Source organism: Rhinoderma darwinii, chromosome 5, assembly GCF_050947455.1.
Source record: "Rhinoderma darwinii isolate aRhiDar2 chromosome 5, aRhiDar2.hap1, whole genome shotgun sequence".
In the NCBI taxonomy this organism is placed as follows: domain Eukaryota; kingdom Metazoa; phylum Chordata; class Amphibia; order Anura; family Rhinodermatidae; genus Rhinoderma; species Rhinoderma darwinii.
In genome coordinates this window covers 296888700-296906905 of record NC_134691.1, presented here as the reverse complement: position 1 = coordinate 296906905, position 18206 = coordinate 296888700, and the positions used below count along the sequence as shown (strand labels likewise).

General features: G+C 39.0%; 1 protein-coding gene across 1 annotated transcript in view; it reads right to left on the bottom strand.

Moving 5' to 3' along the window:
- Positions 1 to 18206, bottom strand: part of DNAH11 (dynein axonemal heavy chain 11) — a 228068-nt gene that overhangs the window by 115809 nt on the left and 94053 nt on the right. The window contains exons 38-43 of the mRNA XM_075827324.1: positions 13169 to 13261; positions 11365 to 11559; positions 9589 to 9666; positions 8840 to 8972; positions 5087 to 5214; positions 37 to 185 (exon numbers count right to left, since the gene is read on the bottom strand). Coding sequence (XP_075683439.1) covers positions 37 to 185; positions 5087 to 5214; positions 8840 to 8972; positions 9589 to 9666; positions 11365 to 11559; positions 13169 to 13261 — 776 coding nt within the window. The remainder of the gene's footprint in view (positions 1 to 36; positions 186 to 5086; positions 5215 to 8839; positions 8973 to 9588; positions 9667 to 11364; positions 11560 to 13168; positions 13262 to 18206) is intronic.

Sequence of the window (18206 nt, the reverse complement as noted above, 5' to 3'; positions counted from 1 at the left end):
TAATATACACTGCTACCCATTTTATATATTACTTACGGATTCCAACCCAGATCCTGAGGATTGACATAGAGAATTCCTGCTCTAGAAACAGTAGCTGGAGTTGCAGTCTTTAAATGATGAATTTCAAAAACCAGACGCATCGTAGGAGTCAGAGGGATTCTCTCATTGCTTGCAAGTGTCAGGACCTTCATAGAAAAAAAAACCACAATATATAAATATGTATGTTCTTCTCCTTTCTCTTCTCCAGATTCAGATTACTGCCCTGTATCTGATTAGCCTGGCCAAACCAGAGTGGCTAGTTTGTGACCACCCCAGGACCCAGCACACCAGTTCCTCTAGCTGCACCCTTTGCCATCTTTCACTTGATTAAAGATGACCTGCAACCTCTCCTGACCAGTTTTTTTTTGTTTTTTGTTTTTTAAATCCTTCTATTCTGAATGTAGTAACAATTCTGGGACATATTTTTTAGAACTCTACGTTGTTTCATTCCTCTAGTATTTCTCCTAGAAATTCATGAATAAATTGACAACTGAGAGTTACCATTTTACTTGTTAACGGTGCATGTATAATCTCAATCATTAGCACCAATTGGACATGGTTAGCCTGTGTGAGTGCACACCCCCAACTGGTAACACCCAGTTGTCAATTTATTAATAATATTTTTGTAAAAATAACCAATGAATAGCACAATGAGGAGTTCTAAGAAAAGATATTCCAGAATTGTTATTTCATGGTGAATACAATTATTAATTAAAACAGACCCGTCAAAAGGGTTCACAGATCGTCCTTAAAGAGACTCTGTCACCACATTATAAGTGACCTATCTCCTATATAAGGAGATCGGCGCTGTAATGTAGGTGACAGTAATGCTTTTTATTTAAAAAAAACTATCTTTTTTCACAACGTTAGGAGCGATTTTGGTTTATGCTAATGAGCTTTCTTAATGCCCAAGTGGGCGTACTTTTACTTTCGACCAAGTGGGCGTTATACAGAGGAGTGCATGAGGCTGACTAATCGGCATCATACACTCCTCTCCATTCATTTACACTGCACTAGCGATATAGTTATATCACTATGTGCAGCCTCATACACAAGCCCTAACATTACTACAGTGTCCTGATAATGAATACACATGAAATCCAGCCTGGACGTCATGTGTACTTAGAATCATGACACTTCTGACTCTTTTTTTGTGAGATTCCGGCAAGTGAAACCAAATCTCGTTTAGCTCCGTGATCTCGCGAGATTTCGTATCCGTTGCTGGAATCTCACAAAAAAGATTCAGAAGTGTCAGGATTCTGAGTACACATGACGTCCAGGCTGGATGGTCATGTGTATTCATTATCAGGACACTGTAGTAATGTTAGGGTTTGTGTATGAGGCTGCACATAGCGATATATCTATATCGCTAGTGCAGTGTAAATGAATGGAGAGGAGTGCATAATGCCGATTGGTCAGCGTCATGCACTCCTCTGTACAACGCCCACTTGGTTGAAAGTAAAAATATGCCCACTTGGGCATTAAGAAACTCATTAGCATAAACCAAAATCGCTCCTAACGTTGTGAAAATAGATAGTTTTTTTTAAATAAAAAGCATTACTGTCACCTACATTACAGCGCCGATCTCCTTATATGGAGATAGGGCACTTATAATGTGGTGACAGAGTCTCTTTAAGTAGTCCCTCCAACCACCAACCTGTTATGCCTGCGCCGGCTGACCGCCGGCACGTCCCACTTACCGTCAGCCGCGACTGGAGGACTGTATCTTTATGTCTGAGTCTTCCTCCTCATAGACGTCGACACACACAGCTGCAGTGCTCTCCTGTGTCCTGTAGGGTGCGTGCGCACGCTCACTCCCAGCCTTAAAGGGCCAGCACACGCACCTGTCTAATGTTACCCAATCAACCCAGCGACACCCTGGTTTGTATTCCTGTGCTCATCTATGCAAATGGTACCTTAGCTGTTTCCTGCTCCCAATGTTCCTGTATCCTGTTACTGTGTCTGTTCCTGAGCCTATTGTTGGAGTTGTGTGTGCCTCAGGGGCGTTGCGAGGGTCTTAAAAGATCAGGGGCGCAATCCCCGAGACATATTTACCACCCCCCCCCCCCCCTGGAAAATATATAAATTTTTACATACATATCGGAGATAACATATCTATAAGACTAAGGGTCCTATAACTAGACTGCTGGATAGAATTGGATGCTTTGTCTCAGCAGATCGTATCACACATAATAGGCTTAGATACATGGCCCCAGCAGACAATATCACACATGATAGACTTAGGGCTCATTCAGATGAGCGTGAATCTCATACGTGTGCTGTGTTGAAATAACGCACAGCACACGGACCCGTTGATTTCAATGGGGCTATTCACACATGCGTGAGTTTTCATGCAGCGAGTGTCCGTTGCTATATTGGTGTATTTCACACAACTAGCCGCCCATTGAAGTCAATGGGTGGGTGAAAACCACGGACGACATCAGTGTGCTGTCTGTGTTTCATGCATCAATTGCATTGAAAAAAAAAGTGCTTGCGAGTGCGCGAAAAACACATGCCATACACAAAGCACACTGATGCAAAACGCAACGCACACGACCAGATGTACACACGTTTTTTTACGCATGTAAATCTGTCACACCCGTGTCAATGTACTAAACCTCAGGGCAAATTTGGCATATCTGGGGCCCCAAGTAAAGTTATGTCTCAGGGCTCTAATCAAAGACCCCTGTAGAGCGTTCCACACACAATGCCCCCTGTATATAGTGTCACAAACCCCCTGTATGATTCCACACACAGTCCCCCTGACATACATCCCCTTGTAGACAGTACCATGCAGTCCCCTGTAGGTAGTACCACACACCCTCCTTGTCTCAGCAGACAGTATCACACATGATTGGCTTAGACACAGTGCCCCAACAGTCAGTATCATACACGATAGACTTAGATACAGTGCCCCAGCAGACCGTATTACACATGATAGGCTTAGATACACTGTCCTAGCAGACAGTTTCACACATGATAGGCTTACAGTGCCCCAGCAGACAGTGTCACACATGATAGACTTAGATATAGGGCCACAGCAGTAAGTATCCTTGTACTAAGCTATCTTCACCCCCCCCCAAAAAAAAAAGTTATATATATATATATATATATATATATATATATATATATAAAAAAAAAAAGACAGCATATCGGTCACACTATGACCCTATAGGTATTGATGGGATTAGATACAGTGGCTCAGCAGACAGTATCACACATGATAGGATTAGATATAGGGCCCAGCTCGCTGACATTACGACTCCAGTGCTGGACCCAGGAAAGGTGAGAACAATAGTTGTTTTGCTTTTTTATGTTTTACAAATTTTTTGGGTATATTTGTGTTTCTTTACAGGTTTGGTTGTTGAATTACGTCGGATTCGAAGACTACTTTGATTAAGTTTTTTTTATCCTCAATGAAATGGTTAATGCGGGTTGTGTGGAGGGTTTTTCTATGTCCTTGTATTTTTTTAAACTTTATTACTACCAACTTATTAATAGCTGCTGGCTGATTGACAGCTTCCCTTACTAAGGCGAGGCTTAGTGTTAGCCAGTGCAGAGGCTAACACTAACCCCCATTACTACCCTGGCACCCACCACCACCAGGGGTATCGGGAAGAGCTGGGTACGATCCAGTACCCGACTATCCGTAGAGTAGGACGGACACCGGGGCGGTTGCATGCTGGTATTATTAGGCCGGGAAAGGCTAAAAACAGTGGCCCTTCCCACCCTGGTAATACTAGCCTGCTGCTGCTGCTGTTTTGTATCTGGCTGGTTATGAAAATGGGGGACAAACGGACAACCGCACGACGTTTATTCCATAAAAAAAAATAATGATAAAAATTGATGTGGGGTCGTCCCCCGATTTTCATAACCAGCCAGATCCAGCTTACCACAAGGCAGGCTTAGATACAGGACCCCAGTAGGCAGTAATGATGTTACACTTACCGAGCTCTTTGGTGAAGCGGATGTCCCGACTCCTTCCAGCGTCGTGACGTTATGCGTGGTGCACAGCGTCATGAAGCGAGAAGACGTCAGGACTTCCACTGCGCTCGGGTAGAAGAGTAAGTATGATGTTATTACTATAGTAAAAGGGGCCCGTGTATTTTATGACATAGGCCACAGTTACTATTGTAAATTTCTATAGACGTGTCCCGGTCGCAAACGCGACCGCTGCCCGGTTGCAATTGTGACCCCTGTAGCGGCAGTCACCCGGAGATCCGGGGCTTGTGCCCCGGAGGCCTGGTGCTAGCGACGCCCCTGGTGTGCCTCATCTGCCACGTCCGGTGCCATCTGCTACACCAAGCATCATCTTTGCCTGATTCACTATGTGTTTGCTACTTCGAGTATCTGCCTGATCATCTACCCAGGTACTCATATCTGAACTACCGTTATTGACTGTTGTTTGGCCAGCTGGTTCTCCGCTACGGTGGAGCGGCCTAGTAGGCCCACATACCCTACAGCCGTGACACTTCCCACCTATATTTGATGTGCTCCATTCAGGAGCAGTGCTTCACAAACTGTGGCCTCACTGGTGAAGAAACACACAGTTGCTGGTGAAGCGCAGCTGGGAAGGCAGTTTTGACAGAAATTAACATTAGCTTCACAGGTCTTTTTATGGCGTCACCAATCTCGGATTTAGAAACACAACTGACTCATTTTGTGTTCATTTTATTGTTCTATCGCATTCAGGATACAAATCTTAAGATAAATTGAGATCATGTTTAAATGTTTTCACATGAACTATGAGTGGAGTGGTGGTGTTCCCCATTTCTTGCTTCCTTAAAAACCGGATTTAAATAAAGCATAAATTAATACAACATATGAAGGGTGTAGTAAATAACAAAAGTACGTAATATATCTGAATCTAAATCTTGAATTCCCAGCAAGTCTAGTGTCAAAGATGCAGAAATATTCCATGCTGACAAAGAAACAATATGCAACAGATTTGGTCTTGTTAGCTTTATCTAGTTGATATGCAAATTAATCCAATCTGAATGACACTCTATTAGTGATGTTCATGTACATGTCATCAAGCTTTTATCACCTTATTGTCATCCATTACGGTGTTCAATGATTCAATCCACATGGGATCAATGTCTCCATCAAGCACAATCCACTTAGGACCCTCGTGAGTTATGTTTGCCTGTTCCCTCATAAGATTTGAGAAGAGACCTGAAAAAGAAATGAAACATCAAAGCGGCAGTCTGTCCTTTGGAAGTGTGTGTACTGTGCCGACAAAAAGTATTCTGTCAATACTGTGCAACAACATTGAATCAGAGAAGATATACTTTATACTGACAAACAAAAATAAAAGGTCAACGTATAAAAAAATAATAATTATTAAACACAAAATAACGTTATGCATAACTGTTCACCCCCTGAACTGTATCTGGAATTAAATTGCTGACGAGTCAATTTCCTGCTAAAAATATCACCAGGCTGAGCCAAGGTGTAAAAAATACAAGTTACGGGCTCGACCAAGAGTTTGTGTTTTCAATAGAGAGAAAGCCACTGCCAGACTCCTCTGGCAGCGACTTATAATCTTACTAAATTCAACAGTCTTCTCTCCCCCGATATCTGACACCACCATACATATTAAATGATCAGCAGGTTCAGCTGAAAATACACCTAATGTGTATGGCCAGCTTTAGGCTGGGTTCACACGAGCATGTAGTCTGTAAAGGACGGAACTTATTTCGGCTACAAGTCCCGGACCGAACACACTGCAGGGAGCCGGGCTCCTGGCATCATAGTTATGTACAGGACAAATGTCTCGTACTGTAATCATGTTTTCAGTACAGGGCAGTAGTTCCACGGAGACGCAGGGACTCCTAGTATCGTACATAACTATGATGCTAGGAGCCCGGCTCCCTGCAGTGTGTTCGGTCCGGGACTTGAAGCCGAAATACTTTCCGTCCTTTACGGACGTAACATGCTCGTGTGAACCCAGCCTTACACTGGCTGACGTCTGAACCCGGAGAAGTGAGGAGTATAAAATGGTGTCTGATCTTGATGTTTGAATATTTTTATCCCACTCCTGATCGAAGGTCCAATTCTTTTTGGGGGTATGATCTGAAGTACGATTCATTTTGTGGTGCAACCTGAGGTCCTAAGAATTTTGGGGTCTGATCTGAGGTCTAATTAATTTTGGGGTCTTATTCAATTTTGAGGTCTGATCTGTGGTTCGATTCATTTTGGAGTCTGGTATGGATTCAGATTTATTTTGGGACTGATCTGAGGTTCGTTAACATGTGCAGAGTTTGCTGCAGAAATGCTGCGGAAAATCTGCAGCATTTCCGTTACGTGTGAATCCAGCTTAAGGCTTTGTTCACACAGTGCAGATTTGATGAAGATTTTGCATGTATTTTATTTAAGCCACAACCATAAATGGAACCTCAACAGAAGAAATATATAAAGGAAGGCCTTACAGTGTATCCTCTCCTGAATCCAATTCTGCTTTTGGCTGGAGAAAATGCATGCAAAATCTGCATTAATTCTACACTGTGTCAACAAGGCCTTCAAGGGTCAGAGCATGTTTTTTCGGATACACAGCTCAAAATTTCTGCTTCCTTTCAAACAGTCATAGAGATAATAACATTCTGACGCGCTGCAGCGACCTTACTGAACCGGGAGCTTACTGAATTTGGACAACTTCTTCCATTCAATTTAATGATAAATCTGTCCTGCCAAGCAGCCAGAATGAATGACACATTACCAGCAAAAACTCTGGGGTTGTGAATCATTTTTCTTTTATAGTCACTGGGGAGAGGTTTGTAGTTCACTTATAGGCGATGGACACCTTTGTGGACTTGTTTTTTTTTTTGTTCTTTTTTTGCAATGTATGTGTTTTGTATAAAAAAAAAAATATATATATATATATATACACACACACACATTCTAATAGGTTTTTATTAAAAATGTTGTAGCGTTTTTATTCTGCAGCCTGCATATATTCATATACATTGCAGGTGGCTTTGTCCTGTTCACAGTGAAATCCGTCAGTGTAGTACACTGATGGCTTGATCTCCAGCCTGTCTCTCTCCTCTCCTGAGCGCTTCTAAATGGTCATTTAAAAGGCAATGTGTCATCCGAAAATTACAAATTGTTTAAATCAAGTTTTTATGTTAAAAATATTTATTTTGTTAGAATTTTTTTTAACATTTTCTATGTCATTATCTATATTAAAATAGAATTACAAAATCTTTCAGTTTTCTCTCTGGACACTGGGCCTCATAATAAACTGACACTTCCTGTTCTGCAGCTGTCACTTCTCAGCAGTCATCTCATTACCATCACAGGCAGGATTAGGTTATGTTCACATGGCTTATTTTCGGGCATTTTTCTGGAAAGCAGAACGCCTCCAAACATCTGCCCATTGATTTCAATGGGAAAAACAGCCGCCTTAAAAAAAAAAAAAAAAAAAAAAAAAAAAAAAAGACACCCGCGAAAAAGAAGTGCATGTCACTTCTTGAGCCGTTTTTGATTGACACTATAGAAAAACAGCTCCAAACACGGCCGTAAAAAACGCAACAAAAAACGCGACTTTGATTAATAAACGGATGAAAATCAGGAGCGGTTTCCCCTTGAAAACAGCTCCATATTTTCAGACATTTTTATTAAGCGTCTGAACACACAATGACAGATAACATCTCAATATAAATAATACAGAATCCAACATTGACTATAGGTGATGGACACAGCTACTCTCCTATCCCTTTCTGCACAGTGACCTCTACACAGGTCATTGATCACGCCTAGAAAACGCTCTTATAGAAGTCAATGGATCGGATCCAGACTATTGTGTCCTATGGTCCATGTGGCTGCTGTAAAGCAGATCTCTAAATGCTGTTAATAGCAGCTCAGGCAAAATGGCTGCTCCCACTCAGATGTTAAAAACAGATTAAAAAAAATTAGGGCAGATTTACTAATACGGTTTTAAATTTATACAGCTTAGAATTAGACAAGATGTGCCAAATGTATCACAGTTGCCAACGCTGGATGATAAAAGTTGGCCCATCTTCTGTTTAGCTTTATACCACTGCTTGCTTTGCTTACTTCAGACCACTTTTTTGTGACAAAATTTTGGCACATCTTAAGCCATGCTCTTTTTTTTCTGCCAAGCCACACCACCTTGTTGGACGAGTTGCAAACATGTGTTATTTTTGGCACATTTCATTGATAAACGTGTCTAAAATATTTTGCACAAAGAAGGAGGTGCAACACCAATAGTAAATCTGCCATATTATGTTTCACTATCTGGTTTTAGTTAGGAAAATTTAATACAGATGATATATTTCCCTTAAGTTGAATTCTGATTAAGGCACTGTGACCCTTTCACTGTTTTTCCCTGCACAGCGGCGCTGTGAAGGGGCCACAGAGCTGGTTTACTCTCAAGATCAGGATCGGTGGGAGTTCCATCAGTCCTAGCGATAGGCCATCCCTTTGTGTGATGGGAAAAACACTTTAAGAGGCCGGGATCTGATTTTCTCCAATCCCGCCCGTTAGGGCGCAAGTGTCGCTGTGAATCAGTTTCACACTCCCAATGGTAATGGATTGTGCACAACTGTTGTGCCTGCACAATCACCATGACATATATGAACATGGCATTGTGTGGGAATTACCCCCGCTCATAGCATTCATGTACGAGTACGACATTATGGGGTGAAGGGATTAAGAGAAGGGTGAGCACATGGTAGTAATTAGGGATTAATTCAACTCATCTTAATAAATATGTTGTTATATTGATTTATTCATATAAAATATTACATACAAGATTAGCAAAATTAACAGTAATTACCATCTTTCCACTCTCGTGTGCTGGGGTGGATAAAGCCAAAGAGTTCATCAGTGGTGACCGCCTTTGGGTTTATATCATTCCACACAGGTTTTTGTTTGTGGTTTATATATGTCCGGTTTAGTGTCTTTAATACCTGAAATGTAAAAGTATAAGTAAAAATAAAAACCTTCGCAATAGTTCATATCAGTAGTATATTTTCCTATGCATTCCATTAATTTCCAAGTAGTTTCCTGATATAAATCATCAGTAATTATGAAGACATTCTGAGTAGAATAGAGGCAATTAAGTTATACAGACTAGTGTAATTAGTTGTGATGAAAGAGAATAAGTGCAGAAGTATTGTATGTGTGCAAGAAAATAAATTATACAAATAACTGTCACAAAGCCAGATCTCGAATGAAGTCACAAATTGTAGGTTAGGTTTTCTCCACTTTTTTCAAGGTCAATTTATTTGAAATTAAAATAGCTTAAAGGTATAAATTGTAATTGTTCGCTTATGCGGAAAATTTATGCAGTTTTAATAACATTTACTTTTAAAACCATTAAATTGACAATTGTTTAACTACTTATATCCTGACGTCAAATGAAAAAAAAAAAAAAAAAAAAAACACTGAAGGAGCTTTTTGTGTAATACATACAATTGTATGGAAAATAAAACTATATTTTCTAAAGTTCCTTAGAAAGACAAACAACTGAAAATTTTGGTCTGAAACGTTCTTCTTGCCCACATGATTATTTTCTTCTCCTACCTTGCTCTTTCCTGTTCCTGCATTTCCAACCACAAAGACTGAGTGGCGCACAGCTAGTAACTCCTCCAGCTGAACAACCTACATGAAGACAGATGCCACACTGAATATTTACTGTATACGTTACAAATAGCTAAAACAAAGTTATAAACTCTCACTTTTGTTCATAAATATAACTATAATGTAATTCAAATATTTAATGTTTGCATATATTATAGTGTCCGAAGGGAACTGCTGCATCTTTAGGTTTGTTCGCTTTGTATTGCAGTTAAAGCAGATAAGCAGCTACAGATGTGTCCTTTATATTATCTCTAAACCTGACAAATCCGGAGATGTATGGAGCGAGATGTTAAACAAACAGGCACAAAAAGAAAAGTATTCTTCAACGGATGCCACGGACAGACGCTATCCATCGACCATAGACTCCCATGTTAAAAAAAAAGTATATGGTTTTCTTCCGGGATGGCGTGAAATTGTATTGAAACTGTATAACTTAATGCACTTTGAGTAAAGATGTGTCCACCTTTATCTTTTTTTTTTATTTTTTTCACTTTAGGAGGTGCTGACTGCTTCCACAATCCACTTTGGAAAATCTCTGCTCAGAAGACAACAGCTTTTTGAATAGGAGGCAGCATGGAGATCTGCTGGTCCAGCTTCTCTAACTCCCGCAATGTAGAATTGCATGCAGCCGTTCAAATAAATTGTAAAGCATATAATACGTGGTCGGCTTAAATCTGCTGTAAGCAGCTGTTCTCCACTCTGGCACAATGAGGGTGGTACTGAGCAAAGGACCCCTTCTAAGATGTCCATATGCCCTAATAAGAAATATGGACAAGGTCTGTCTTTATGAGACAACCACTTTAATAAATAGCAAATTGCAAACTGATAATTGCTATAACACACCGTTTTAACATCATTATTGAAATAGTTAACATATAACTTGGCTCAACTACGGTACTTCCTTTTTGAGGACTGTTGTGCAAATTATGAATTCGTGGCATGACTATAACATTATTTTTTTTAAGCATGCTGGCTTTTTATTTAGTGAATACAATATCTAATTAGATATTAGAGAGAGCAAAACTGTTATAAGCATTTATGAGTACAACATTTTTAGGAACATCAGTCACCCCAATGCGGTTTTCCATGACTTCGGACCAATCATCGTTGGATCATATGTTAGAGATATTCTGAACTTTGTGACTGTAATTTTCTTACAATAATTTACACTGCAGTTGTCCTTAAAGATATTTATGTATCTTAACAAAATAGCTGCTGAATATTTATGAGATCTTCAGCCCTTGTGCAGCCCTCTTAGACATAGGATTTAGTAGCTGTGCTTGATTTTGTGACCTCACATTCTCTGCTGAGCAACACTGAATTCGACGAGTCAGAGTCCTGAAGCCCCAGCCTCTGGACTTATTCAGACAAATGTATACAAATTCCCTTTAAAGTCACGCCTACGGAAAAATCCGACAAAGAGGCGCTAAAAGAGGTCATAATTAAACGGAATGACCAAAACGTCATATATAACGATAATACTATGAAACCTCAAACTTTATATATAAGAAACAAGCTATAATAAATAAGACACAGGACAAGTTCACTGGAAAGTCCCTCAATACGCCGAATACCACACAAATACATTAAGGCTATTAAAGATTTGATCTTTAACAATTTTGAAAACGCGCAATAAAAGTTAACCTTCATGTTTATGCCAGGTTGTCTGCGCTTATTTTAATGAAACGTAATTGAGAATAAATTGATTTTTGTTGTTACTTTGAGAATAAAGCTCTCTTCGGGCTGCAAGTGAAGCTCGAGCATAGACTGCTTAACCATCTGTTCAAAGTGAAGGTCTCTCTTCCTCGGAACATCCAGCGCAGGAAACAGGTCACTGATCAGGCCCATGAAAATTGCGACATCATCTGTTACTATTTTAGGTAAATTGAAATCTCGTAAAGCTCGCATGAGTACCTAGATGCAGGAATTAGGGGACAAACATTAATCTGGATATAAGCAAAATCACTTTCTGATCAATTTATGAAAAATAATGATGGTTATGAACTACAATTTTGAAATACAAAAGTTAGGTGACAGAACATAAGAATAAATTATGGAAATTATATAAAAATATGATTAAATATTAGGATAAAGAGACCTGGAAAAATTATTTCCTACTATAGATTTTCATCAATGTAATTTTAAGATTTCATTTACAATTTACAGCAATTTAAAAAACTTGTAAGCTCAATGCAATGTAATATGTGCAAATAAATAAGTAAATATGTAAAAGTTTGTGCACTTCTTGTCAAATTACATATTCTGTAGATTTTCTAAGTGAAAAAAAGTTAACACAGACTAACAAAAACAAACTTAAATATGGCACATATCTGAAAAATTGTAGTGCTGCAATTGTAATTCTGTTTATTTGTAGTATTCATAAATCGCAGAATAGATAAGACATATATTTAGCATGTGAAAAAGTTTGGGTTTCCTATTAATCAACACTTAGCAACACCCCTTCAGCAGAAATCACAGCTTTCTAACATTTTTTGGAGCCAGCTAACAGCCTTTGTATTCCTGCTTTTTAAAATGTCCCCACTTTTCCTTGCAGGATGCTTGTAGTTCAGAAATAAGTTTTGGTTCTCCTGCATGCACAGCATATTTGAAAACTAATAACAGATTAAAATAACAAGTCTAGGGAATTTGGAGGTCATTCCAAAACCTTAAGGGTAACTAAATGTTCAAACTTCTGACATGTCATAGTGACAAGTCAGAAATTTTGATCAATGGTGCAAGCACTGAGACCCCCAATTGATTGCTAAAACGAAGCGGCAGAAGTGCTCATGGGAGCGCTGAGCCGCTTAGTTTCTGTTTGGCTTTTTCGGGAAACCGGATGTAGCAGAGTATGAGCTCATAGACTTTCCATTGAGTCCGTACACTGCTACATTGATTTGCGAAAAAGGCCAAACTCTCCCTCCTCGACAAGCAATTTGCGGTCTTATTTTCAAATATTTAGACCCAGAATCGCATGGCTGGTGCTTCAGTATGCTTTATTATGACATCTGAAATACATGACGCTTGGAATGGATACTGTAAGGTTGTTAAAATGTTCGAAAATGAATAAAGACAATTTATTAAAAAAACTCTCCCTTCTGCCATTTCACTAATGTTACATTAGCTAGTCCTAATGCAGTAGGGGTGAACTGCCTGTTACAGAATCTGTAGATCCTGCATCCTGCTTCTCCTCATTCATCCTTTAAAGAGATAACAAATCTTCTTTCTCTAACCATGTATCAAAAAGGGAGCACATTGACAGACTGAGTGTGAAGGGAAACCTGTTCATGTTACATTACAGTTTGTACAGGGATAGACACAGGCAGTATAAGCAAGCTGACCCTTCCAGTAGTTGAGAAAAGCAGCTGCAGCCTCTTGCATAAAAAGACTGAAAATGCTGCAGAAAAGTATTGAAAAGTTAAATAGCTGCAATAATACATTATTGGTGATGGCATATCTAACTGAGCATATTGAGGGACAGACTATTTTAATGTGTGCCAGGAATTTCATCATAACACCAGAGTACCTGATCTTCTGGTCGATTACTATCGCCTCGTTTTAGGGAGCCTGCTACAACAAGGACAGACTTTACAGCTCTCAGGCCCCAGTCATAGTGATCCTGTCAATGGGTTAATCAAATGAAAGAAAAAAAAGATTAACATATTTATAGAGAACAAGCTGAATCCATTCTAAATATTTCCACATAACCAACACCTATTCTTAAATTATTCATTCATAAAACCATCAGCCTTTGTCAGCAATACATGTGACCCATAGCAGATCATGATGGATATTGTAAATAAACTGATCATGATGGAATATATCTACAGTGATGCAAACTAATATACTATTGCATTAGAGTCCCATAGTATTAAACTATCAACGTAAGAACCCATCATGGACAGTCTTTTTGGGTTGATTTCTAAGAAGAGAGCAGTATAAGGCTGAGTTCACACGACCTATTTTCAGGCGTAATGGAGGCATTTTACGCCTCGAATTACGCCTGAAAACACGGCTCCAATACGTCGGCAAACATCTGCCCATTCATTTCAATGGGTTTGCCGATGTACTGTGCCGACGACCTGTCATTTTACGCGTCTCTGTCAAAAGACGGCGCGTAAAATAACAGCCTCGTCAAAGAAGTGCTGGACACTTCTTGGGACGTAATTGGAGCCGTTTTTCATTGAATCCAATGAAGAACAGCTCCAAATTACGACCGTAATGGATGCCCCGCAAAACGCGAGAACGAGCAATTACGTCTGAAATTCAGGAGCTGTTTTCTCCTGAAAACAGCTCTGTAATTTCAGACGTAAATGCAGTTATCGTGTGCACATACCCTAGGGGTATTCTAATACAGCCCGACGTGGGCCGTGTAAAAGAGTGCCGATCAATGAGATAGCTCGTTAAACGGTACTCTTTTGCTCTTTTCACAAGGGGCTATGTACGGGGACGAGCGCTCGTTACTATGATTGCTCATCACCATACATTTCCATCATGTCGGCAGCACGTCTGCTGTTTACACAGGGAGATGTGCCTCCGGCAGCAATAATATTTTTAGCTGCATAAACCATACAATCAGCCGATGAATGCTCGTTCATCGGCTGATCGTTGCCCTGTCTACACAGACCAATTATCGGGAACGAGTGTTCTGAGAACGCTCATTTGCCCGATAGTTGGCCTGTGTAAAAGGGCCTTAAAGAGAACCTTTCACCTGCCCATACATGTGCAGCATGTGATAGGCAGGGCTTCACAAACACTATCTCACTTTTAAAAAAAAAACAGATCTTCCTGCATTATTTACATATCGGTGCCGTTATATTTAGCGCCCGATATGTAAATAAGCCCCTGAACAGTCAATGGGGCGTTTCTATCTAACTAAATGGCAAGGGAACGTGATGTCTTCTCTCTGACACTGTCCAATCAGCTACGAACAGTGTCAGGGTGACTTGCGCTGTGTTCCCTCCCGGGAGAACACACACAGACTGGTGGTTCAGCAGAGAGCGTGCTCTCAGTGAAAAAAAGCAGAAAAAGTCAATTCAAATCCTAAGGCTAAGTCCACATCTCGTTTTGTGCACACGTTTGTGGCATACGACGACGTATACGTTTTTAAAGTTACAAAAACGTATGCATTTGTAACATATGCTTACTTTTTTTTGTAGTATACATTTTTATACGTATGTGTCCGTTCTTACTTAAAAAAACGTATTCCTTTTTTGTTCTTTAGCTAAAACAAACTTTGTAAAGTCAAGATTTCACATATATGTGAACGTATACGTTTTACGTATGCAAACGTAGGGTTTAAGATTGCATATGTCGTTCGTACGCCATTGACTTCAATACAAATAAAAACGTATACGTTTTGGAAAAGTACTGAAAAGCGAAGTAGACTACGTTTTTCAAGACATGGAAGAAAAAAAAGGATAGAACGTAAGCACACAAAACATATGCACAAACTACAATATTAGGGCATCCGTCCTGACCATAGAAATCAATGTGCACGCCGTGGTACACGTTTTGACACAGTTTTTTTCATGTCAAAACGCGCACGTCAGCCGTACAGTAAAAAACGAGATGTGTACTTAGCCTAAGAGAAATTAGGTGTTTAATATAAAACATAATATTTAGTATTATGAAAATAATACATAATTATCAGTAAGCAATGCTGCATCTGTAATAACAGTTTATGGGGGCTCCGACAATAATAGCACTGGTATATAAAATAGGTTATGATGATACTGAATCTCTTGGAAAAGAGTAAATGAAACCGTGATACTCCATAATAAAGAGACATTAGTTTATGATCTGTTTAGCCATTTAACTGTTCTTCCCTGCACAGCGGCGCCCCAGCTACCCACTCTGCAGGGAACTGCAGCATAGCCCCATTCCAGTGAATGAGGCCAGCTACGGTTCCCTGCACAACCAGGTGCAGAGAAAACTTAAGAGGGGGCACAGCGGTAAATCAGCGCTGCAGCCCCTTTATTCTCAGGATCAGTGGGCGTCCTAGGGATATGCCATCACTTTATAAGATGGCAATAACCATTTCCTTGATTCACACGGCAGTTATTAAATGCACTTTCTTGTATATTAGCTTGTACAAATTAAAAAACACTGAACTTGAAGGAAACCACCAACATACCCTTCAGGTTTCCTCCCTGCATACTTTGCTTGGGTTTATATGTCAGCAGAGACCTGAACGGTCACCTTTCAAGTGTCATATTATGATCCAGACTCAAATAGAAAACCAATAAAATGCAGTTGAAAATTAAATCCTAGAATGCTATGGCCCAGTTGCACCATAAATAATTTATGACGATTTATGGAGCGAGAATTAAGTGAAGCAACAATAGGTCTCATTTTATTGACCAATTTAGGACCTAATAAAATGATTAGCGAATCCTCCCTGGAGAAACTATGACACAGCCATTACCCAGGAATTAAACAGCTAACTGTGTCGAATTATTTCATCGGTTTCGTTTTAATTCAAATGTAACATTTTAACTTATTAGAAGATAAAAAAAAACATCAACTTATAAAAGCCACTTGGATAGTTAATAAGAATACAAAAAAATGTCCAAATAGCAATTATCAAGTAATACTAATAATCTTTACATTTAAGTCAAACTTTGCATTCTATAATTTTTTCCTAATTCTCATTGCTTTAAATAACTGCTGCAAACATGTTTAACAATGTGAAATACATTTTCTAAGTAAAAAGAGCCATGATGAGCAAACAAACCTTAGAGTTGTAGATATGGTCTGTACTAGACGACATTCTTTGTGAGCACAAGACTGCGATGGAACGTTTAATTGCCCTATAATTGTAGGAGAATTCTGAACTGATAATACGCTACCTTGGCAAAGCAAATGACGTTTGTGTCATCTATACCCATTGTGATACAGTGCTGTATAGTTCATTAGATATTACCTGCCCCTAAGTCAAGACTGTCACATTATACTGTATTAAGGGGCACATATTACCTATGACATAGATACAAAGCACTAACTAATTTTTACAAGAACTTGTTCTGACTGGTAGCTAATGACGCAGTTTTCTAAAAGTACAATTATCTTCTCTAAAAATGACTTTAAGCAAAATTTAAAATTGTAGAAAAATTAACTGCAGATACATTAAAAAAAGAAGAAGCAAAAAGCTATCCATACAGTACACAGTGTTTAAATAATTTCTACTTTAGCCCAAAGGAAGTTTCGCATATATGAAATAATTTGACAGGTCTCATAATTCTACTACAATAGGTTATTATTTTTTACATTATGGTTTTGACATTTTTCTGAACATACATTGTCACAACTTGATTTATAAATGAGGTGCACTATGTATTTTATTGCATACTGTTACATAGATTATCATCACCAGTTGGGTTACAGCATAAAATCTATTAGCATCAGTAATGGTAATAGAGTACACCAAAGAATAAAGAAACCTATAGCTAGGGGGTTTCACGTGGTCTTTTTGGTGGTAAAACACCCACAGAGCCGAAAACACCTGAATCAACCATGTCCATGGGACTTTAAGCAAAAGAACACTAGATATAAAATAATCTCAAAGTCTTGCAAACCAATTAGCAAAGACTTGTTACTATTGAAGGAACCTGAATTATTTGCGAATAAAAGGGGTTATCTGAGATTAGAACAAGGGTCTGATCATTTTTCAGAAACAGTACCACTCTTATCCAGGGCTGTGTCTTTCTTGTATTGCACTTTTTTCTAATTTCAAACAACGTTTTTACATGCGGACTACTTTAAAATGATAAATACAGTAAAAATCAGAGAAAGCAAATTCCAACCATCTTGTATCACTACAGTTAAGTTTCCTCACAGCATGGTGCGCACATCTTATTTGGGCCATTAAAGGAACTTAGGTTTGTCTTTAAGAAGAGCCAGTTGCTAGGGCATTCTTATAGATGCCCTAGCAAATGCCTGTGTATTTTACACACAGCGTAAAAGCCTTGTATTTACAGTAAGTATATGCTAGGATATTACAAAGTAAAAAAAAAAAAAATCTATGAAAAAAAAAAAAAAAAACTTTATAGGAGAGAATTTTTTTAAACTAAATTTAAAAACGTGAACAGAGAAATGCTTTTTTTTTTTTTAATACAATGAATACATTGGGGGAATATATCAACAGATTTATGCCAGTTTTCTAGCGTATAAAAAAAAAACACAAATTTTTATGCATGCCATAGTTTCGCAAATATGTACAACTTTCTCCTTTTCTTGCGAAAAAAGGGGACACGGTTCAGCCGAAGGGGGCTGGGCCTCCAAGAAACAACAGATTTATTATAATTTACGAGTAAATTATGCCGCAAATCTACACCTGCTCATAGCAGGCATAGATTTTCATTTCTGTCGCAGGAACAGCCAAAGATGTGCCAAATATATTAAGAGGTGTGCACCCCAAAAATTGTGCCCTAACCATGTTCAAAAGACAAGGCCTCATACAGCCATGTTGGAGTTAAAAGGTGAAAATGATGTTAGGTACAGTTTAAGTATCAGAATGAGGGAAAGCAAGTATAAAAAAAAATTGGGTCCTGAAGGCCAACACT